At 52.8% G+C, this 22,528-nt stretch overlaps 6 protein-coding genes across 6 annotated transcripts; 4 read left to right on the plus strand and 2 right to left on the minus strand.

Annotated features, from left to right (window-relative positions):
* Positions 1-479: 479 nt before the first annotated feature.
* MAA_09178 (DNA polymerase subunit alpha B) lies at positions 480-2,609 on the plus strand (the record flags this gene model as incomplete). Its single annotated transcript, XM_007827176.2, has 3 exons — positions 480-946; positions 997-2,311; positions 2,448-2,609. The coding sequence occupies 3 exons, from the start codon at positions 480-482 to the stop codon at positions 2,607-2,609; spliced, it is 1,944 nt and encodes a 647-aa protein (XP_007825367.2).
* Positions 2,610-2,707: 98 nt separating this feature from the next.
* On the minus strand, positions 2,708-3,805 carry MAA_09177 (Micro-fibrillar-associated 1; the record flags this gene model as incomplete). Its single annotated transcript, XM_007827175.1, has 1 exon — positions 2,708-3,805. One exon carries the CDS (start codon positions 3,803-3,805, stop codon positions 2,708-2,710), a length of 1,098 nt encoding a protein of 365 aa, XP_007825366.1.
* A 690-nt stretch (positions 3,806-4,495) lies between these two features.
* MAA_09176 (methionine adenosyltransferase 2 subunit beta) lies at positions 4,496-5,750 on the plus strand (the record flags this gene model as incomplete). Its single annotated transcript, XM_007827174.2, has 4 exons — positions 4,496-4,698; positions 4,780-4,799; positions 4,854-5,306; positions 5,446-5,750. The coding sequence occupies 4 exons, from the start codon at positions 4,496-4,498 to the stop codon at positions 5,748-5,750; spliced, it is 981 nt and encodes a 326-aa protein (XP_007825365.2).
* Positions 5,751-7,807: 2,057 nt separating this feature from the next.
* Positions 7,808-10,750, plus strand: MAA_09175 (uncharacterized protein; the record flags this gene model as incomplete). The annotated part of the gene is made up of 2 exons (XM_007827173.1): positions 7,808-8,881; positions 8,987-10,750. The coding sequence occupies 2 exons, from the start codon at positions 7,808-7,810 to the stop codon at positions 10,748-10,750; spliced, it is 2,838 nt and encodes a 945-aa protein (XP_007825364.1).
* Positions 10,751-11,524: 774 nt separating this feature from the next.
* MAA_09174 (anaphase-promoting complex subunit CDC23) lies at positions 11,525-13,737 on the plus strand (the record flags this gene model as incomplete). The annotated part of the gene is made up of 4 exons (XM_007827172.2): positions 11,525-11,622; positions 11,691-12,248; positions 12,309-12,441; positions 12,499-13,737. The coding sequence occupies 4 exons, from the start codon at positions 11,525-11,527 to the stop codon at positions 13,735-13,737; spliced, it is 2,028 nt and encodes a 675-aa protein (XP_007825363.2).
* An 817-nt stretch (positions 13,738-14,554) lies between these two features.
* MAA_09173 (uncharacterized protein) lies at positions 14,555-15,975 on the minus strand (the record flags this gene model as incomplete). The annotated part of the gene is made up of 2 exons (XM_007827171.1): positions 14,555-14,770; positions 14,878-15,975. The coding sequence occupies 2 exons, from the start codon at positions 15,973-15,975 to the stop codon at positions 14,555-14,557; spliced, it is 1,314 nt and encodes a 437-aa protein (XP_007825362.1).
* Between the last annotated feature and the right edge of the window lie 6,553 nt (positions 15,976-22,528).

Here is a 22,528-nt window from a genome sequence, read left to right on the forward strand (position 1 = left end):
ATATATATATGGAAGCCAAAATGGCGGGTACGAATCACAGATGCTAGAGCGCCCTAGAGTAGATGCGCTGAGTACTTGAGGAGGTAGCTAACAAGCTTATGGCTTTGCTGATAATCTAAGTCGCATGTAATGCGCTTGCAAAAGCTGGTATAATTATTTACACAGAGTGTACGGAGTATACGGAGCACCATAAGCCGCATTATAGCTTTGCAGGGATGTTAGACGTCGAGCAGCCAAGCAAACATGACGCCAGTGATGGCTGTGGCTAGGCACTTTACGCGAACGCTAACAATTGACGCGTCGCGTAACCCGACCCAATGTTGAACTTGACCCCACCATCAAGCCGGCCAGACATGGACCCTCAAACTCCAAATCGAATATCACGTTGCCGTTAACCTTGGACAAAATATCCCCCCTTGCACCAATTGATCCTCGCAGCAGAGATACTCGCCCAGAGCAGATTGCTCTCTCTGCCCACCATGTCAGAATCCGACATCCAAACCCGCTTCTCACCCAACTCCCCCCTCGAACCAGACATCATCACCGAGATCCAGTCCATCTTGCGCCTGCACGACCTCTCCGTCGATGACCTCTTTTTCAAATGGGAATCCTATTGCATAAAGATGGATTTGGACGCGCAAGCCGGTCTATCGCTTTCCAGAATACGAAACCTAAAGCAGAGCATACAGGATGAGCTGGAAAAGAGCCACCGCGCGACTCAGGTGCGCAACGAGCGCAAGGTGTTGAGTGCCACACCCAAAGCGAGCTCGGGCGGCGACGTGTTTGGAATGTTGGACGGATTGGTGCCCAGCACGCCGGCGACGGGGAGGTTGAATCGTAGCGGTGGCGTGGGAGGGAGTGCCTTGAAGAAGAGGATGGACGGTTTGAAGGTGGGCAGTTCGCCGGCGAGGATGGATGACCAGTTAAAGGCTATGAATGGGCTGCCGTATGTTATTTTCGTTTTGGATGATTGGTTCCGTGCTGATTTTACAATAGGAGCACTTCGTTTGCGGACCGTTTGAACCCAGGAGATGTCGTTGAGGTGCTGAATGGCCATCTTCAACCCGCTGAAGCGCCCATTGCGCCGTTCGCCGAGCCGAGAATCAAGCTGACTGCTGCGTCCGATATCAAGAAGATGGCGTACAAGCCGCTGGCTATGAAGCTCTCCGAAGCAAGTGAGATTCTAGACGACCGCATCGACGAGTTCATCACGGTGGTACAGGACCACCACAAGCTAGAAGACTCGGCGTTTGGAAGCGCCGCCAGCCAAAGCACCACCGAGGTCGTCGCCGTGGGCAGAATCGCCTCCGACTCGATGGAGGGCAGACTCAACACCGCATCCCTCGTGCTGGAAACATCCCGCCGGACAGGAATGGGCCTCCGCGTGCCTCTGCGGATGGACAAGATCCGAACGTGGAGCTTCTTCCCGGGACAAATCGTCGCGCTGCGCGGCCACAACGCCACGGGCAACGAGTTCGTCGTCCATGAAATCCTCGAGATCCCTCTCCTCCCCAATGCCGCCTCGACGGCGTCTGCTCTCGAGGCCCACCGCGCAAAGTTCAGGGGCCACGCCGACGCCATGGACTCGGATGCGGAGCCCGCGCCGCTGACCATCATGTACGCGTCGGGCCCGTACACGGCCGACGACAATCTCGACTATGAGCCGCTCCATGCGCTCTGCTCCCGGGCAGCCGATTCCTATGCCGACGCGCTGGTCCTCGCTGGGCCGTTCCTCGACATTGACCACCCGCTCATCGCAACGGGCGACTTTGATCTCCCCGACGAGGCTGTCCAGGATCCGGACACGGCCACCATGGCCACCGTCTTCAAGTGCCTCTTCGCGCCGGCCCTCGCCCGCGCGTGCTCTGCCAACCCACACCTCACCGTCATTCTCGTCCCCGCCGTGCGGGATGTCCTCGATAAGCACGTTTCCTGGCCGCAGGACGCGGTGCTCCGCAGGGAACTGGATCTGCCAAAGTCGGTCAGGATTGTGTCCAACCCAATGACGCTGTCCATGAACGAAATGGTCGTGGGTATCTCGACGCAGGATATTCTGTACGAGCTGAGGAGCGAGGAGCTGGCCAAGACGAGCGGCGACCTGATGGCCAGGCTGGTCCGGTATCTGGTTGAGCAGAGGCACTACTTCCCGCTGTTCCCGGCCGCCGAGAGGACGCGGCTGCCCAAGACGGGGACTGAGGAGGGCCTTGCGACCGGCGCCGTCTTGGATGTCGGATACCTGAAGTTGGGGGAGATGGTCAATGTCAGGCCGGATGTTATGCTGGTTCCTAGTTCCCTGCCGCCTTTTGCAAAGGTATGTTTTGTTTTTTCCCCTTCCTTTAGCCTCTTTTTTTTTTTGAGGGGGGTGGTCATCTCGTTGGATATTGGTGTGGTTTCATTTTATTCTTCTTTGGCATGTGAGGAAACAAGGGGCAGGGCTAACGAATTAGGTCGTCGAGAGCGTGTTAGCCATCAATCCTGGGCCATTGTCGAAACGCAGAGGTGCGGGCACATTTGCGAGGATGACATTATACCCACCCGCTGTTGGGGAGGACGAGATGCAGAGCCACAAGATATTCGACAGGGCGAGGGTAGAAATCGTTCGGATATAGGTGTACTACGAGATATGCAGAGCGTGGGAGAAAAATTAATAGGCTTTTTTTTGGCTCGCAAGGCCTTGATATTGTACAATTCTCAGGGGTATCATCATCTATAATGGACTCACTCTCCGTCGCTTCTCGCCGTCATGTGTATGCCTTGAGGTACTCCTCTTCCTTCGTCTGTCGCCTTCCCTCCTCGGCGACCGAGACCGAGACCTATCCCTCGGTCTGTAGGTGTCCCCTCTCCCGTCGTCTCTTCGTCTCTCCTTGTCGCCCAGGGGGATCGCATTGGCGCCCTTTGCGTCCCTCTCGTCGGGCTTGAACCGCTCGTCATCAGGCCGGAATCTCTCATCGCCGCCAAACTTTCCGCCCCTCCTATCGTTGAATTCTCCCCAGCGACCGGTATCCTCGGACCGCATGTCCCTGTACTTGGTGGCACCCTTCTTGCCCAGTTTTGTCATGTCCCTCCGTTGCAGGTACTCCGGCAGGGCCTCTCTGTTCCGCACGTCATCCGCAATCCTGGTCCCCATGATATCGCGCTGCAGGAGACCAGCCGCTTCTGCCTCCTCCCGGAAGAAGGCGCCCTTGTGGTAGTATTTCTGCATGTACGACATCTTGCCCTTGTTTTCCTTTTCTTCGCGCTGCTTGGCGAGGTGCGCTTCGTCTTCGGCCTTGCGCTCCTCCTCTGTGAGGTTTCGTCTGCGCTCGACCTCTGCCAGCTCCCGCTCGCGCTCCTCGATGGCTAGTCTGGCACGCTTGAGGCGCTTCAGCTCGCGCACGCGCCAGGCCGCTTCTTCAGCTTCCGGGTCGAGGCCATCTGTAGTGTCGACGTCCGAGTCGGAATTCTCGTCGTCGTCCCAGTGCTTCTTGCCGGCTGCGCGAGCAGCAAGGTCCTTTCGTATTTGCTCCTCGACAAGCTCGTCGGCGGCTTTCTGCTTGGCGGCCGCCTCGGCGAGACGGGCTTCTTCTTCGGATCCTTCCTTGTTGAGTGCTTCTTTTCCCCGTTGGCTTTTGGGCACGAATTTCGGCCGTATCATCAATCTTCTAGGCGCTTCTTGCTCTTCCTCACTGCTGCTTTCTTCTTCGGACGAGCCGCTTTCGTCTTCTGATCCGTCGTCTTGCTCGCTTTCCTCTTCCGTGATGAAGCCTTCTTCTGCGGCTAGTTTCTCTGCCGTCTCGGCGTCTATTCTCCGCTTTGGCGACGGCATTGTGTTGGGATGTTGGTGTTTAACTTGCAGTGAAAGGGTGCTTGATGGAAAATCCACTAAACATCAAGCTATCTCACGCCAGTTGACGATCATTGTTTGTGCCTCAGGCAGGTGCTCAGTGGCGTCAGCAAGGAAGGCCCACAGAGTCTGTGGCAGAATGTATTTGCCGACTAATGCGTCACTGCCTGGTTAGTGCCTACAGTTAACAAACATGGTGTCTTGACAGTATATGCTGATAAACTATAGCATTGACAGTCGATATTATAGTATTCGGCTCGATGGCTACTAGGTAGGGGCCCCATTTTGACTAAATGCCACCCGCTAGGCACCTAGGTAGGTAGTGGATAAGTGTAGCAGCGACGAGATGCGTATGATGCTACCCTATATAAGTCGCTGAGTCAACACAGTGAGAGCAAAAGGATAAATACGATAATGGCTTGCAGTTGGAGTTATGGATTCTTTTTTAAAGCATGGAAACGAGGCATCTGAAGGTCTGCATCTCTTTTCCAGCTTACGGATTTTTCCACTTCTATGAAACAGGATTTTGCTCAATGGATAAAAGGAGCCAACTACCCCTCCATGTATATTACATGGGCGGAACCCACTACCACCACCAGCTAAAAGTGAAAACACCCGTCACATCCTCCGCAATTCTGGGTTCACAACTCAATACGGAACGCTCTGGACATTATGGCATCAAACGGCCAGCGAACTGCTCTTGTGACCGGCGCAACTGGACTACTCGGTCGCGAGATCACAGCTGCATTTCGGCAGAGCCCCAAGTGGAATGTCAAAGGCACAGGATATTCCCGAGCTGACGGTGTTGACATCCTCAAAGTCAATCTCGAGAATGAAGATTTGAATGAGCTCAACACCGTACTTGACGAGACACAGTACGAATATTCTCCATATTCTCCCCAGCAGAGCCCACCTGTTGCTCAGCGCTGACACTTTCTTCTCCACGGCTTCAATAGACCTCACGTCATTGTCCATTGTAAGGAAGGGAGATGATGCACGAATCTACGATCCTGTATTGACCATGAAGTAGCTGCTGCTCAACGATTTCCGGACCGGGTCGATAAAGACCCCGATGGAGCCAGGAGTCTTAATATTGCCGCCAGCCGACGGCTTGCTCAGGTAGCATTATCTAGGGATATCTTGCTCATATATATCTCCACAGATTACGTCTTCCCTGGCATACCAGGAGATGCCCCTTACGAAGCTGATGCAACGCCAAAACCAACAAACCTGTATGGACAGACAAAGTTCGATGGAGAGCGGGCAATTCTGGAGGAGGCTGCGAAGGTCGGGAAACCTGGTTCGGCGATAGTCCTACGCGTCCCTGTTCTGTACGGCCACGCTGAGACCCCCGCCGAGAGTGCTGTCAATGTCTTGATGGACTCTGTCTGGAAAGCCCAGACTGAAGGCGCCAACATTAAGATGGACCACTGGGCTGTTCGGTATCCTACTAACACCGAGGATATTGGACGTGTATGTCGAGGTATGTTTCAGGTACTCCTCATTCCTACCACCCCTATAGCACGATACAGTATACTGCAAATTTGAACTGCGCGCTATATGACCTTGTTCACGATCCGAAACGCGTATTCGTGAAGATGGCAACTAAGAAGTTTTTTTAGATGTAGCAGCGAAGTATCTCGACGCGAATGGGCCTGACCATCGCAAGGCATTACCATCCATCCTGCAATTCTCTAGTGAGGACAAAATGACAAAGTACGAGATTTGTCAATCATTTGGACAGATAATGGGGCTGGATACCTCAAACATCGAGGCAAATACGCAAGGAAATGATCCGAATGCTGCAGTACAAAGACCTTATGATTGTCACCTCAGCACGAAAGCACTCCAAGACTTGGGCATCGACATTTCCACGTGCAACTTTGTGGATTGGTGGCGTCGAGAGATTCGAGCATTTAGCAAGTAGAGATAAAGAAAAATTTGCCTGCCAAATCTATATCAAGCCATGATTGCTGGTATTTGGAAGCCGGGCAGGTATGTAACTAGCGCGCTTTGCTGAATTTTGCTCCTAGAGAGCCCGCGAGGTCTAGAACGCTCATACGGAGTACACAACCGAAATAAAGGATACAACTGAATCCGTCTGAAGATTGAAGCCTGGAGTATGATTTGCAGCTGTCCTGCTGACTGATTTTCCAGACCCATGCCCTCTCCCCCTGAATGGGTACGAGAGCTTAGGAATGCACCCGGATGTCACGAATAGAATATATAGTGGAACATGATGGCTTCTTTTTGGTGAGTTGGCGCTGATCTCGTCATGTATCACAACTCATCTTGAATTTAAACCGGTCTTCCGCGCCACCGTTACTCGAAAGCTCGGGAATCATGTTACCTGGCGACACCATGGCGCAATAATCTCGTTAGTATTTGTGTCCTAGGTTAAATTTGGCCTGACAGGCTGACAGGGTACCTGGGCTGGGGCAAGTGGCGCATTGCAGCGAAAGGATAAAAAAAGAAAAGCAGAATCTAAAGACACCGCCTGGGAGTTCTGAATGTACTCGCCCCCCAAAACTCGGCAGTTTTCGGTTAGTCAATTTGCACGACACTCGGCCGAAGGAAGTGCCTGGTTGAAGACTTAGTTTACCCAGGGCCCGAACCGGGCCGCGTCTGCCGAGGGATGCCATGGTTAATAAATTCCGCAGGTTGGTCCATACTACTCGTCGCTGAACGACAGATCAACATTGAAGGGATTTCTTACTTAAGTATGCAATACCAAGTCCAAGTTTAGCAGGCACCTCAAGCGCCAGCGAGGATTGAAAAACCACGCTGGAAAAGCACCAGTGAAACACTGAATGCCAAATTCAAGCCTGCCCGAGAAACTTTGACCGACCCCAGCTCTTGCAACTGACGTGGTCTCAATTTCAACAGCCCGGCGACTGAACTCTTCTGCCTGAAGACCGGCGGACAGACACGACAGAGCCTCGTCAGACTTCTTGTCTTACCTTTTGGACGCTCGAGGAGGCCCACAACATGTAAATTGGCACGATTGAGTAAATTGGACCCCAAGACATCCAAGCAGCACTCCATAGGCAGCCAAGACAGTGTCCTGGAATGTCGTCGCCACACACGGTCCGGGAGGGACAAAACCGCACACGACGCGTGTTATGGCGCGGAACGCAGCACACATACGACACAGTGTTATGTGCCAGATGGAGAGGAGGCATGCAAAGAGAATTGTGATGGCTGCACGCCCGTACGGAGAAAGCAAAACGTGGCAGCGATCACAAGGCGACGCTGTGCGAGGTCGACTGTTGGACAAGTCAAGTTGCAATGGCATGTTTCCCCAGGTTCGGCTCATCACGCAAAATGCCACTCGCTTAGTGTCACGAAACGTGATCAACCTTGCACTTCTATTGTTTTTCCCTTCTACTTCCCCTCCTTTCTTTTTAGGAGCGCTGCTTGTTCTCGTTCCCGTATCGCTCGTTAATCTTGGATTCCCTCATTGCTTCCTTGCTCTTTCTGTGGCATCTTGTTTGGGGGATAACATAACGGATCCTTTTCGTTCTTTACATTTTTCAATTAATCAATCACTTAATCTATTAATTTCTTCCGCTTCTTTGAGTTCTGCTTTCCGCCGGCCTCCTGCCGTCGAATCGGTCGCTGCCCCCTCTAGAATACGGGCAACTTTCCACACATTTGACGACACCTGGCGTCACTTATACGAAAACTTGTGTCGCCGCTGGTCTGCATTCAATTGGACAAGACCAGATCGTGGCCGTGCGGAGAGCTCTGGCAGGGATCAATTTGTGACACCACACCTTACCGTCGCCCTGCTACGTCAGGGAAAGTCGTCCATCAACTCAACACAAGGGGCTTGGTTTCTGATCCCCATATCACCAACAGCCGCCAGGTCTCTATAGACAATACTGTGAGGCAGGCTTATGTACAGGGCCCAAGCGAAGAAATAGGGTGCCTTGGACCCAGAAAGCATCGGCAGCGGGCGAAGAATAAACTTATAGTTTTACAATGGCACATGACGCCATGGGTCGGGACCTGGGCCCGATCGAGGCGGTTCCTGTACCACCTACTCAGACCTATTCACGGTATCGCAGTCTGCGCGGCAAGAGCGTGTCATCGCCGCGTGACTTCGGTGTATTTCGGGATGACGACATCCCTCAAAGCGATTCAATCCGCACAGGGCTGGAACAAAGCGATAGTCTGAACTCGCTTAGATCCCGTTCCAAGAGCGTTTCATATCACGGCAACGCAACAGGGTCTAAGGATCCCCCGCCTGTCGCGCCGGCGCCCACAAGAGGCATACTGAGCCCTAGGTCCATCAATATTTCCGCACCGTCTGGCCGCAAGATATTGGAGAATATAAAATCTCCCATTTTTAGTTCAGGCATTCCACCTTGGAAATCGTTTTCCAAGATCAACAAGCCAGCCAATAAGGACGTGGGTGGCACAGACGGGGACTGCACGGCGGCGGGTCCTCAATCCCAGAACCAGGTTGACAATCCAGAGGGCCAAGGGAAGGGCCAAGAGGAGGGCCAAGAGGAGGGCCAACAACACGGCCATCTCAGTAACGACCGAGGAGACTCGGTACCGCTGCCAAAGGCCGAGAGCGCAAACGAGCCTGCGGTTGAGGACGAGCCCAAAGAGCCCAGGGACGACAGCGCCGTTTCGGACATCAAACAAGGAAGCCACAAGGACACCGACCACTTGGCTGATGAGGTCGCGCGCCTTGAGGCTGAGACTGATAGAATCCTTGCCGAACAAAAGAAGTTGGACATTGCGCGACTTCAAGCCCACCTCGTCGCACCTCCGCCAAAGCCCAAGCGCCAACTACTTGACAAACTCATTTTCTTCTCGCGAGGTAAACGATCCACTGGTGCAAGCCAGCCTGGGACACCCAGCACAATTGTGTCGGCCATCTTCTCACCAGCCACCAGCCATTCCAGCCGGGACAGTATTGGGGAACCAGCAACACCCAGTCTACCTGGTCTATCCGCCTTCAAGATGAGTTTCATTGCGCCCGGAGGAAAGGGTGTTGTTCCGCAAACCGATGCGCCAGTGTCTGCTAGCAACGGCGGAGAGCGAGTAAGTCGCCCCAAAACAGAATCCTATTTTGTTTTGTCGCGGGCGCGTTTGCCTGCTCATTTTGTACGTGCGAATGACGTTCCCTGCTAACAGCGCACGACTTAGCGTATAACTGTACGATGCTTTTCATCCACCCTCAGTCTGCTGGTGACAGCAGATACGACTCCTGTTGACATTCTCGGGGCCACGGCGGACCAGACAAGACATGACATAGATCCAGCAAAATGTGTCACAATAGAGTGCTATTCTGCCCTTGGCCTTGAGCGTCGCCTCCGTCGCTACGAGCGCGTTCGTGACGTCATGAACTCTTGGGACAAGGACAAGCAACATTCTCTGCTCGTTATAAAGTCCGAATCCCCAGACCGTGACAAGGATCTGGACTTGCAAGCTGCTCCTCTCACCACAGAGCCTCCCCAAGGGTTTTCCATGCAAATGCATCACTCGTCAAAGACTGGCAAATGGACTCAGCGCTGGGTGACGCTTCTTGAAAACGGACAGATTTACGCTGCCAAGTCGCCGAATGCTAATGCCTCAAGCAAGGATAGTATTGTCTTATGCCACATGACCGACTTTGACATTTACTCCCCGAGAGAGAGTCAGACGCGCCGTCATCTTCGGCCGCCTCACAAGTTTTGCTATGCCATTAAGAGCCAGCAAAAGCCCGTCGTATTTGCCAACACCGAGAACTTTGTCCACTACTTCTCGACGGATGATGCACAGCAGGCAGCCCGATTTTTTGAAAAGGTGCACGCTTGGCGAAGCTGGTATCTGGTCAATCGAATGGTAGATCTTCAGGAGAAGAGTCGAGTTCCGCAAATTGCGCTTGGCCCTAGAAGCAATAGCAGTGAAAGCCCCAAGAAAAGCATCAGGAGCGGTAATACCAGCGTACGGGCTTCTACTGTTTCATTGCAAAAGGACGACGAGGGCGAGCCGCTCATGAATGTCAATGCATTCCGTATGAGTAAGATTGTCATCACGCCCGAGGAAGCAAAAACCAGAAGATCAATGTCTGTCAAGTCGAAATCGTCGGTTAATCGCTCCGGAACTGTGAAGAAGAATATGCATGCGGACGCCGGGTTTTCTAAAACTGCCAAGGGAGCTGAATCGGAATTTGCAGCAGGCGGTTTGCTAGGCAATGCCTATGATGCTAAACTCAAGCAGAGCGATGCTGCCTCTGTGGTGTCCAAGACTGCTCCAGATGGGCCCTTTACCGAGGCCCCGTCTCTTTTGAACGGTGGCATCTCCAACTCCTTATCAGATGCTTCTGAGAAGGCCAAAAAGCAATCTGAGGAAGAAAAGAAGAGACCTGAAATTACGTCTTGGTTCCCCTCTGCTGCGGAGCACTCAGCTCGTATTCGCAGTCAATCCTTCCACCCACCGTCGTCATCATACCAACAGCGCAGACCAATGACTGCTGACACTGGGGCCATGGCGACGCGCAGTCGCTCAGAGAAGCATCCTGCGCCTTTGCTCAGCTTCTCAAAAGACTTTCCTGAGCCTCCACGGTTTCGCGAAGGCCCAGCTGGCGTTAGGCAAGCTCCTGGTCAGCCGCTAGTTAGCTACGCAACAGGTGGCGCAATGAGAGAGCCTCGTGATGGTATTCCCCGAAGAAACATGTCTCGACGTGGATTACCTGCTTCACATGACGGTGGTCTTACTGGGCAACCGCCGCCATCGCCCCATCGTCCCTCTCCATCTCCAGGATCTCGTGCTCGTAGCAAGACCTCTAGTTCGCCAAATCGATTCAACGCTGGTGATGTCCATTCCCCTCCTATGCCAGCTACATCTAGCCGACGTCGCCCGCATAATGGGGAGCCTCATAACCCACAACTGAATCGTCCTGAGCCGCTGGTGAATCGGGCAAGGTGAGCAAGTTGGCTGTAGGAGTTGATGAGCTTTGGCATGTATAAAGGGATTGCTTTTGGCGTTACGGAAGGACTGCCGCCAGGTTTCATTCAATCTGTCAAATATGGAACGCGTGGGCAATAGTGGGATTGGATACCTTGTGCAAATAGTTCGCGATGGCGGGGGAGATGGCAGAGTGGAATTCTGAATGGAAACCGCTCGCGGCAATAGCAACGAGAAAGGAATGGGCTGAGAAATTGTGTCCAACTAGGTTTCCTTGTGTGTTTTTGCTTTGAGTACTCGGGCGGTTCGGTTTAGGTTGCGTTTATACTCTGTACAAAAGTACTCTCGTAATTGACGTTGTAATGTGATTCCTGAAAAGGGAGCGAATTTTGCTATCGAAGCAGAATCTGCAGTACTTGATCATGCCAGTTCAAGCGAGGTTGCTGAAGGTACGAGTCTGATTTGCTCTACCATGTACGTTGACGACTTGACATGGTATGAAAGGCTTGTTGGGCGGACAGTGACGAGGACAGTGCGAGAACTGTATCATCTGGGATCTCCAAGCAGCTTGTCATTTACGCGACAATCACAGCCCACCATAGTCAATACACGCGCTTTGGCGACGCAAGACACAACTCGACGACACTGCACACGAAGTTCGAGAGCAAAAAGACGTGAAATTGACTTGCCAAACTCTGAGCAAGTTTACGCGTTCGTGGGAGAGCACCTCTACCTCGGGCATCTTTGATGCGGTAACCAACTCCGATTCCATCTGGACGGCCACCTTCGCCAGCAATGGCGCTTAGTGCGCAAGAGATCTCGCAGCTGCGAAGTGCTCTCCAAGATGCTGCGGTAAAGTGCTCCGAGAGATGCCTTTACCAATCGGCGAAATGGTTTGTCAAATCCATAACATCGACTCTCGACGAGTGCCGCTAACAACGTCGCTTCCCGCCCACCCCAGGGCTGCCGAACTGCTCAATGCGCTCCCCGAAACCGACGCAGCCGATGATGCCACCCCTGCGGACGGTTCTAATTACACCTCGCCAATACTCACACCAAACGCGGACCCCGAGGAAGCTGCCCTCGAGACCAAGGAACTCAGCAAGTATCTACTGGCCAAGTCTCTATTCGACTGTAAAGAGTTCGACCGATGCGCTGCGGTTTTCCTCCCAGAGTCTTTGCTATCGTCTGTTCTGTCGTCGCCATCTGAAACTACCGTGTTGACACCGTCGCAGCGATCAAAGGGCAAGGCGAAAGCTGTGGAGGAAAGTCCGGCGTCGGGTGCAGCCCCGCTACCGAGACTCAGCCAGAAGAGCTTGTTTCTTGCGCTGTATGCCAAGTTTATGTCTGGGGAGAAGCGCAAGAATGAGGAGTCTGAGATGGTCATGGGCCCCCAGGACCTGGGGACTGTGGTGAATAAGCAGCTTCTGGTGGTGGGGAGGTATTTGGCGGCTTGGTTCAAGGAGAGGACGACGACGGACGATGAAGTGCTGGGTAGTCAGGGGTGGTTGGAATATCTGTGAGTTAGGGGGAGGATGAGTCGCTGGAAGATACTGTGCGTGGACTAACGACTATGTAGATATGGCATGGTTCTTGCAAAGGAGAAGAATGACGCTCAGGCCATGGATTATTTTGTCCGGAGCGTTCACAAATATCCCATGAACTGGGGTTGCTGGCTGGAAATGACATCTATCATATCAAGGGTCGAAGAAGTAAGTTGGCATTATCTTGTTAATACATATGTCATACTAATAATTTTCAATCCACAGTTAAATCAAATAGCACGGCACTGCCCTCAAAACATCGTATCATTCATGTTTCATCTCCACACGTCCCTCGAACTATATCAACAGACACCCAATCTCGCCAACTCCCTCGCGCAGCTACTATCAATATTCCCGACGTCCTCGTTCCTCCTCACCTGCAATGCCCTGCTAGCATACCACGCCAAAGACCTCATGGCAGCCGAACACCACTTCAGCCGGCTGCTCTCGCTGCATCCCCACAGACTCGACTCCCTAGACCACTACTCCAACATCCTCTACGTCCTCAACATGCGCCCAAAGCTGGCCTTTGTAGCACACCTCTGCTCGAGCGTCGACAAGTTCCGTCCGGAATCGTGTGTCGTAATCGGCAACTATTACTCCCTCCTATCCATGCACGAAAAGGCAGTCCAGTACTTTAGACGAGCGCTAACCCTCGATCGCTCGTGCCTATCAGCCTGGACGCTCATGGGCCACGAATACGTGGAGCTGAAAAACACCCACGCGGCCATTGAGTCGTATCGCCGCGCGGTCGACGTCAACCGCCGCGACTACCGGGCCTGGTACGGCCTCGGCCAGACGTACGAAATGCTCGAGATGCACACCTACTCCCTCTGGTACTACAAAAAGGCGGCCGGGCTGCGGCCCTGGGACGGCAAGATGTGGATGGCGGTGGGCTCGTGCCTCCAAAAGATGGGCCGCGAGCGCGACGGCATCAAGGCGCTCAAACGAGCACTCCTCGCAGACGCCTACTACGATGTGGGTAGTAGCTTCGGCAGTGGCGGCGATCTCCTCGGTGCTCGCGGCGCGACGGGACACATGGACCCAGAGATTCTGCTCCAGATCGCCGCCATGTACGACCAGCTCGGCGAGGAGGAGGAAGCCAAGGCCTACATGGAGCTCTGCGTGGCCCAGGAAGAAGGCGGAGCCGCTGACGCTAATAATCTCGGCGAATCCTCAGTCATGATCCATACCGACTCGCCCGCGTCGGAGGACTACGCCGATAGGGAGGACGGGTCTGCGGGTGCGGATGGTGGAGGAGAGGGAACGGGCGTGACGGCTGCTACGAGCAAAGCACGCATGTGGCTCGCCAGATTCGCCATGCGCACGTCTGACTATACCACTGCCAATAGGCTTGCCACGGAACTATGTCAGGACGGCGTCGAGGTGGAGGAGGCAAAGGCGCTGGTGAGGGAGATTAGGTCCCGGATGGAGGCTTCGGGCATGTTTGGCTCGGATAGTTAGCGCGCGGTGCTTGGCTCCGCTGGGCGTATGTGGGCGTTGTGTAGGACAAGTAGGGATTGTTACGAGTTACGTCAATGTGGCATGTTATGATGCTGTTGCACCAAGAAATGGGTGTGGCCACGCCACATACTGTTGTGTGTTACTAGCTACCCCTTATATCTAGTGACAGATGCCTGTTACGGAGTTGTGCGTGAGTGACCCGGCTGGTCAGCTCAAAGTCGCTGTCCAATCGTGTATAAACGCGAACCCGGTAGTTAGCCAGTAGCTTCTTCCAACAACATCAATGAAGTTCTAAAGTAGTACATAGTACTAGCAATCACACCTGGCCGGCAAAATATTTGGACGAGACTGTTCCCAAGTAGATAATAAATTACCAAATACCCAAGATTTTTTTCCCCCAAAACCAAAACTAACCATACTAAAAAGTCTTATCTGGTAAACTGGATAGGCGGTCCATCTCAGCCCGCATGCCTCAAGGCGAGGCACGGCGTTTTAACACAATCCCGGCCCCCAGGAATTAGAGAAGAGGAATTAACGAAAGTCAGGCATAATTCGATGCAGATATATATAAGGAAGGACAGCCCGAAATAAACACCAGGCTTTTGTCTACTTCGGAGGTAGACAGCAGTGGAGGCTCAGAGCCACTCTGTTCCATCATCGGAAAGAGAAAAAGGAATGAAACACTTCCCTTCCAACGCCGAAAGACGCCTTGTACCATCGATTTAGAACCGCTCAAAGTGCTTTCCCAAACTCCTTATTTTAGGTTGACTAAAGATTGGAGCACAGAAAGGCGCTGACTTGACAGCGTGAGATACGCTTAGAGCAACATGGCGGCGAAACCGGCAGCAACGAAAGCTCCAATACCAGCGTTGGCCTTGTCGGCGGCGGCAGTGAAGATCGGAGCGGAGGGAGCTTCGGTTTCGACGCGAGTGATTATAGGTTCGGTAACGGTGCAAGGGCAGTTGGTGATGGTGAGGGTGGTAGGAGTAACGACAGTGAACTTCTCTTTATTAATGGTGATGGTAGTGGGTTCCTGTATCAAGCCATGTTAGCCAATGCTGTCAAATGCCTGCGGTCCGCCGCGCAACCTTTCTTGCTCTCTTATAGAAAAAAGCGTTTTGTTTGTGGACCTGCACTTACCGGGCAGAAAGTTGTGAAAGCCGTAGGAATGACTTTGGTGGTGACCGCAGTATGGTGTTCCTTGGTCTTGTGCTCCTTGGTCTTGTGCTCCTCCTTGGTATGGGTCCTACGCTCCGTCTCTATGGTTTTATGCTCCTTTGTCCTGGTCTCGCGCTCTGTTTCGGTCTCTGTGGCCTTATGTTCCCTAGTCTTGCGTTTCGTCTCGGTCTCTGTGGCCTTATGCTCCTTGGTCCTGGTCTCGCGCTCTGTCTTAGTTTTACGCTCTGTCTCGGTCTCTGTAGCCTTATGCTCCTTGGTCTTGGTCTCGCGCTCTGTCTTGGTCTTGCGTTCCGTCTCGGTCTCTCGCTCCGTCCTGGTCTTGCGTTCCGTTTCGGTCTCCGTGGCCTTGTGCTCCTTGGTCTTAGTCTCGTGCTCCGTTTTGATCTTGCGTTCCGTCTCGGTCTCGCGCTCCGTCTTAGTCTTACGTTCCGTCCTGGTCTTGCGCTTCGTCTCGGTCTCCGTGGCCTTGTGCTCCTTGGTCCTGGTCTCGTGCTTTGTCCTAGTCTTGTGCTCCGTCTCCGTGGTCTTGTGCTCTGTCGTGGTCTCACGCTCCGTGGTCTTGCTGGTACGATGCGGCTTGCTAGTTTCATGCGTCTTGGTAGACTCACGTCTCTTGGTAGACTCATGCGTCTTAGTAGACACATGTGGCCTGCTGGACTCATGCGTCCTGCTAGACTCACGCCTCTTACTAGACTCGTGCGTCTTGGTAGACACATGCGGCCTGGTAGACTCACGCCTCTTGCTAGACTCATGCGTCCTGGTAGACACATGTGGCCTGCTGGACTCATGCGGTTTGGTAGACTCGCGCTTCTTGCTAGACTCATGCGGCCTGGTAGACTCATGCGGCCTGGTAGACACATGTGGCCTACTGGTCTCATGTGGCCTGGTAGTCTCATGCGGCCTGGTAGATTCCGGCGGCTTGCTAGGTTCATGCGGCTTGCTGACAGGTTTCCATATCCACGACTCAGCAGCAGCGTTGATGGCCTGGCTGGGCTGCTGCTCATCGGCAGCGCTGCCGGCGGCCAAGTAGGCAATGGTCAAGACCTGGGAGAACCTCATTTTTCGTTTTTTTGTGAAGTTGTTGACAGCTGGTTGCTATGAGCGAGAGTCGATGAAGTTGGTTGGATCCGGGCAAGACAAAACTGTTGAGAGCGAGGGAGGTTACCGTGATATTTGTACCCGTGAGGAAGCGAAGAGAAACATTTCATCATAGCTTTAATGAAAGCCTATCTGTGTATGCGCTCGAAGATTTGAACTACAAGACCAGCTTTCACAGCAACGTTGTAGAATAAAAACCCGCTTTCAGACAAGTTTGGAGGTTGAAGGTTGTGTGAGACATTGTCTCAGCTATTTGCGACCCGATGCCGCTAACAACAGCTCGCCGGAAATGGACCAAGCTTCTCGGGAGCAGTGAGACATCACGGAAAAGTCTCCGAAAGCTCGTCCCACAAGCTAGTAGACGCATATCTCAACGATTCCTGTACCTGCATTTTGCGTACCTCGAGCCAAGGTCCTCAAAGGCTGGTGGAGGAATCTGACGGGTACTCTAAGCTTAATCGAAGATGCTACCAGACCACAACACCACAAATACGAGCCGCTAACGATGCGGCTGAGACTGTTTCGATGCAATAATTCCAGCAACATGCCGTGTAGTACAAACGAAACAGGATTGAATCCCTTCCTCGAGACAGCTGGTGTGGTGGAGATGAGTTAGATTGTGCAAAACTTTAATCCCCGTGCGGCCATAATTGATCTTGGAGAAACGATGAAGAAAAGTTGTACGTCCACGGCGTATTGAAATACTGGTGATGATTGCTGAAAATGGCCTCGAACTCACACGAGCAAAACTTTCACACTAGTGGAAACGCCTAGACTGGTCATATACCAGCTTCGTGACCCCCAGAATACCTCGGGGCTTCGCATAGCGGAAGGAATAGGACCTGGATCTATCAGATGCTTTCTAGGTGAGAATTACACAACATACTGCGGCTCATAAAGCCAGACATCATAGCTCCACGAAGAGGCGTATTATGAGCTTGCGTAGCTGTTAACCATCTGGTCAATTGGAGGTTTCCCTTTGTACCCTATCGGACCGAGCCTCTCGGTGACCATGATCAACGGTCAACTGTCCTCAAGCCTGGGCGAATCATCGCTAGCCGGCAACCGTGGAACATCTGGCAGCCTGGAGTGGCATTAAACTTGCCCGTGTTCCTCCCGCCACTACTTTGTGGAACCATGGCGGCAATGAAAGCGGGAGGTTGTTTGGTTTCCGGCTAAAGGCTCGGGAGATTCCCTGACATCTGCTTGGCGGATATGCTAAAAGAGAATATCTCCGATAGATTAAACTTTCTGCTCGCTTGTCATGTCCGAGACTGGAATGCTGATTGAAAGTTAGTCGCTCGTCCAAATGCGACATACGGAAGGCCTTCAAGATGAGGAAACATTGCACGCGAGCTACTAGGCAGCAATAGAGAGAAGCGGGAATAATTTGTGGTAGCTCCGAACGCATCTCTAGTCAACCTTTAAGTTGTTGACGGCTGAATCATACAGATCTGATTTGACGTTTGAGGTGAGACAAACCAAACGTCACTTGTCTTACCGGAAAAGACAGCACCCATCGTAGCGATGGCACGAAAAAGAAGGTGAGAAGTAGAGCAATAAAACATCGTTTTCAGAAGTCGGTTTCCTGAATCGCAGTGAACCGTTTGCGAAGTGATACCTTCTGGCACGTTGGAATCTGGATATCGCTGGACGTTCAAACATGTAGGACGACGTCGAGAATGCACGGTCCAGCAAACGCAAATGTAGTCGAGTGGTGACGGTGTAAATTGACCGTGTGTAATCAAGATTCATACAGTACGTCTCTCTCCCCCAAAACGGTCTCTTACTCTTCACAAAAGCACGCACCCCTCGCTGCGAAATGCGTACATCTTCATTCTCAAGTCTGCTTCTTTCAAACGGTTGCTTCATTCGGAATTTCCGGCGTCTAGATATGCAGACATGGGATTCTAGCTATCGACCATCGATGGATGGCACATTTCTGCCGTGCCTACATCCTGTCAGTACTGCATGTGGACTCCTGCATGACAATGGAATTGTCTTCCTGTGATGTGTATTAGACGAGATCGGAACTCATAGTACACCACTTATGCGACGCCGCAGATGGCTCGAATCACCGTCTGAAGGGAGAAATGGCGTAAGCCATGATCTGTAAACGGCCACCTTTTGCTATTTTCTCGGTGCTTCTGATATGATCATCTTTTGAACCTGGCTGAACCCAATGCTAATACTCCGAACTTACTCCTGTTGCAGAAACGTGTGTTCTAGGCACAGTGGAGATATGTTCCTGGCCTCTGTCCATTTTCCAGGCGCCGAGATTGGAATTTGGGAAACGATTGATTATCCTGTCTCCTCTACGCTTGCAGATGGCGCGTTCTTGGTACATACTGTCGACATTCATAGATTGTGGTGCTGTCACTCTGAACAAGAGCTCCGACACTACCCGAGCACGACAACATGTTGCGTGTCAAACAAAAGCGAATACTAACATGAACCTTGATTGCATGCTGACTTGTTTGCCGTCTATTTGTGCTGGAAGGCTGGAAGAAGGCTCGAGTTGGCATGGCCCAGCGACACCAAGACCTGTCCAATCAATTGCCTCTAATGTTGAAGCCTGAATGTCGGGGCATCAAATGGTGCAAGAGCACTTGAGCCTTTGAGCTTTTTCTCAGCTCTGCTCCGTAGCCAAGCTGAAAATTTTCAGCAGACATGCCGCTGAACAATGGCTTCTCTAATGCTTTCAAATACAGTGCTCACAGCGTTTTGTGATACGGTGTAGCAGCATCAATTATGTACGCGCTGACTACAGCGCTAAGAAAAGCCTCATGCAGGCATCGGCTCCCGCCTAGTCCACTGGTGCTTGGTTATCTTGCATCAAATGCGAGTCTCCAGCTGCAGGTGGGGGAACAAGATTACCGGTCTGTTTTTTGCACCCCTTCAGTCTGAGCTGGTGGATCAAAGTTTCCAAAGTTTTCCCATCTTCGCCGAAAAAGAAAAAAAAAAAAACTCAAAAATCGCTGCAACCGGGCACAGCACTGCAAAAATTTCGTGTCTGCTCGCAGCTCACTAGAGGCATGGCGTTTAGTTTTTTTTTTCGTTTCTCGGCACGTCAACTAACATGAACAAAAGTATGATGGCTTCCTCACAACGGGTTGATGGTCTGGCACCGTCTGATGGATGAGACAATTATGAGAGAACAGCATGCAGCGAGGGTCTGGCACCAACGCCACCATAATGCCGCTGTTCAGCTTGTGCTCCGTATGGAGCACTCCAAAGTATTCTTCCTGGACTTGCCATGAGGGACAGAATCATGCGCGAGACCAAATCTAACGGCATCTTTGTTGTGCGTCTCTGCAGCGTCCCCGGTGCTCTCTGGCCTCTTTACCAAAAGTCCTTACTCCGGCATTCCGCATTACCATGTGAAGCTCAATACTGTACATATGTAACTATCTACCTAGGCAGGTACTAGTTGCCCGGCCTTCGGACTTCCCTCGTCGTATCTCCAACCACTCGGCTGTCGGGACAGGTGTTGTGGAACACGGCTAGAATTTCAGAAACCAAGTGTCTCTCTGGGCAGCTCATTGGATTTACACGACCGTTACCATCTGATATGTCTCTGATCTAGCAGGCATTGGAGCCCTCATCCGGGCTTCCGGCTCTGGGTCATGGCCGCTAGGCACAGGGGTTGATGGCGTCTGGAACCTTTTTGCATGCGTGCTCTGGCAATGATCATCAGGAACAGGGACCGTTAGTCCATCTAGCTTCAATCTGTAGCCCAGGCTATTGGAAGGCGAAGATTTCTGCAGCTATGGAGCCTAGTAGATCAACGCTACGTACCAAGAGGACCGCCGCAACGCAGGTAGCTTGTATCGCGCCGCTGTGTCACAGTGTGCACAAGCTGGCTAGTATTTCATGTAAATACCTAGGACTAATGGGTAAGACAGCAAGACACCGAAGGCCTTGCTGCTTTGGGCGCCAGTTTGCTACGGCAGTTGAGGGCTGTTCACAGACACACGATTGGAGATGACACCTAGAGACTCTTATGGTAGAGCCCATTCCAGGCGGGGATGGGTTGATGACTGAGAGCTTGGTGATGTATCAAGTAATGGTGCCCGTGTCTGCGCCACGGAAGGTCGGATCAAAGGTTGGTTGGTGTCTGGCTTGGACTTGGAAGGGATATTCAGCCGAGGCGACATGGCTCGCGACCAGACACTCGACAGGGAATGGAGGAGAACCTCTCGAACAAAATGGCTCGACTCGAGCCTGGTGTTGGAGAGATTTAACTAACTGGCCCTCTGGGCCAACCGATCGGGTACCTGGCAGCCACCAACGCCCGCCGAAGCCAACTGGAGCCACGAATCATCAATTCATATTGCTACATACTCCATGCACATCTCCGAATACAACGCTGTTCCGCCAATCCTGGCAACGACACCCTGGGCGGCCACGCAAGCCCCAGCCACGACACCCCCTCTGAATTGACGGGGACCAGGACAGGAGGAACTTGCGACGGGCATGGAAAAGAAGGACGGTATGAGCCGATGGCGATGGCTGTGCCAATGGCCAAGTACTACCAGGTTTGGAAGCAGGGACTTGGACAACCACGGCCTATGCTATAATGCCACCGAGGGGAGACGGCGCGAAGCCAGCGTTTGCTTGTTTGTCACTGCTCTTCGTTTCTTGTTTCAAACAAGACCGGCGGCGGCGGGCAAGGACGGGCAAACCAGACGATCTTGCCACGCGGAAAGACGCTCCAACGTTGGCCGTCTCCTCGCACCCAAGATTCTCACTGTCTACGGAGTACAAAGCAAGGCGCGGCCCCGGGTCCTCAGCTGAACTGCCGTGCTGGCGGGCGGGCTGGCTGGCTGGCTGGCTGGCGCATCAATATTGCACGCCGTACGGAGTACCTCGGTGCGATGCTGCCCAGGTCATAAGTCGTCAACTGGTACCATGATGATTGGCAAGTCATGGGCTGGTAGGATGAACAACAGACCACAAACAGAACACGTACATGGAGCCAACGCAGACACGCACACCCAGGCTGTCTACGGGTCGATCGGGCATTCATGGCCCCGCATGAAAACAAGCTCCGCCGTTCGTCCTCAGATTTCTAGGCCTCGATCTGCTCGAGGTGACTTGGGACGTGTCAGGTACCCGCGCCCCCCAACCGCTTTGCCGCGATGCCGTGCGCACCGTGTGCTAACCACTTACATGCTAATTCAGTCGATTACGGAGCACCAGTGAAGCTTGGCAAGGGGCAGGCTGGCGGGCTGTCTGGCTGTTTGCCTGTTGGGGCGACCTTGAAACCGGGGCCCCTGCACGCATTCTAAACTTGTCTACGGAGTGGGAGGAACCACGATGCTCCTCCACCAAACCCACTCGCAGGGCCAGGCGCTTGGTCAACTGTCAAACTGTTTCGCGTCTAATAATAATAATAATACTTGCCGGAAGGCGGGAGTGGCGAAAAGAATGGGCATGCTCGAGGCCACCACGCAAAGCCTATGATGAAATACACAATGCGCCGACGGGAGCGAAACCCCTCCCAAATAACCTTGGACGTGAACAGCCCATCTTTCTACTGCGCATGATTGGGATGAGAGAGGCACCAAAGGTTGTGGGTGGCCCTGCGCCAAGCTTCTTTCGAACAGCTTGGAAAACTCTGTTCCTGGCGGGGGCGGACCGCCACAGAAGGGTGTCCCTGTCCCAAACATTGAACGAACCAGACGCCTTGGAGCCTGTCAGTTGATCCTGGTCCTTGCGGCATTAAGTCAAGTCTGGTACGGACATGGAGTATTATGGGACATGGGCGCGAGGGGAACACCCTGTGTAGCATGTACATGCGCATACGACTACCGTCCTGGCGCCCTCCTTTTGCCTCCGTCTACTCCTACTCGGGAGCCATTCCATACCGCTTCTGCAAGACGACATGTATTTATTGTACCAGGCGGGTTTCGTTCTTGACGCTATGGCACGCTGCTTTGGAATACAACTACTCGCCGTCAACATCTCTTTTTTTTTTTTTTTTTTCGCAAAGGGCCCGGCCGCCCCTCCACTACGACTTCAACAATGGACAAAAATCTAAGTCGACCACTGCAACTGGTTGGTGCAACTACTTGGTAGTCTGTGGGCCAGCCCAGGACCCATTCCGCTTTAATGGAGATGATAGGGAACTAGTGCGCAAGTAATCGTCCTCGATGCGGGAGACAAACGTGGCGAGCCTGCCTGGGTTTTGTCTTCAGATGCCAAGGTGGTACTTATTGCAAATATGTACCCAAGGCAACCAAGAGATGTACCCGCCATGATCGAGATGCCAGCGCATGTCACTTGGGGCGTGTGGATAGGGCACCAGGCATATTACATCGTACAATTGTATGCGGTGGACCAGATTCTTGCTGTCCCCCTCCCGGAGGAGAATGGTAATAGGACTCGGGCTTGGTCCGCGTGGCGTGGATCCATGAAAAGAATGGCATTGTCATTCTTTACAAGAGTCTCAAGTGTCTGTGCTGGCCGGAGAGCAGCTAGCGCTTTTCTTGGACCGCTGCCATGAACATAT

This window comes from Metarhizium robertsii (assembly GCF_000187425.2).
Source record: "Metarhizium robertsii ARSEF 23 chromosome Unknown MAA_Scf_2, whole genome shotgun sequence".
In the NCBI taxonomy this organism is placed as follows: Eukaryota; Fungi; Ascomycota; class Sordariomycetes; order Hypocreales; family Clavicipitaceae; genus Metarhizium; species Metarhizium robertsii.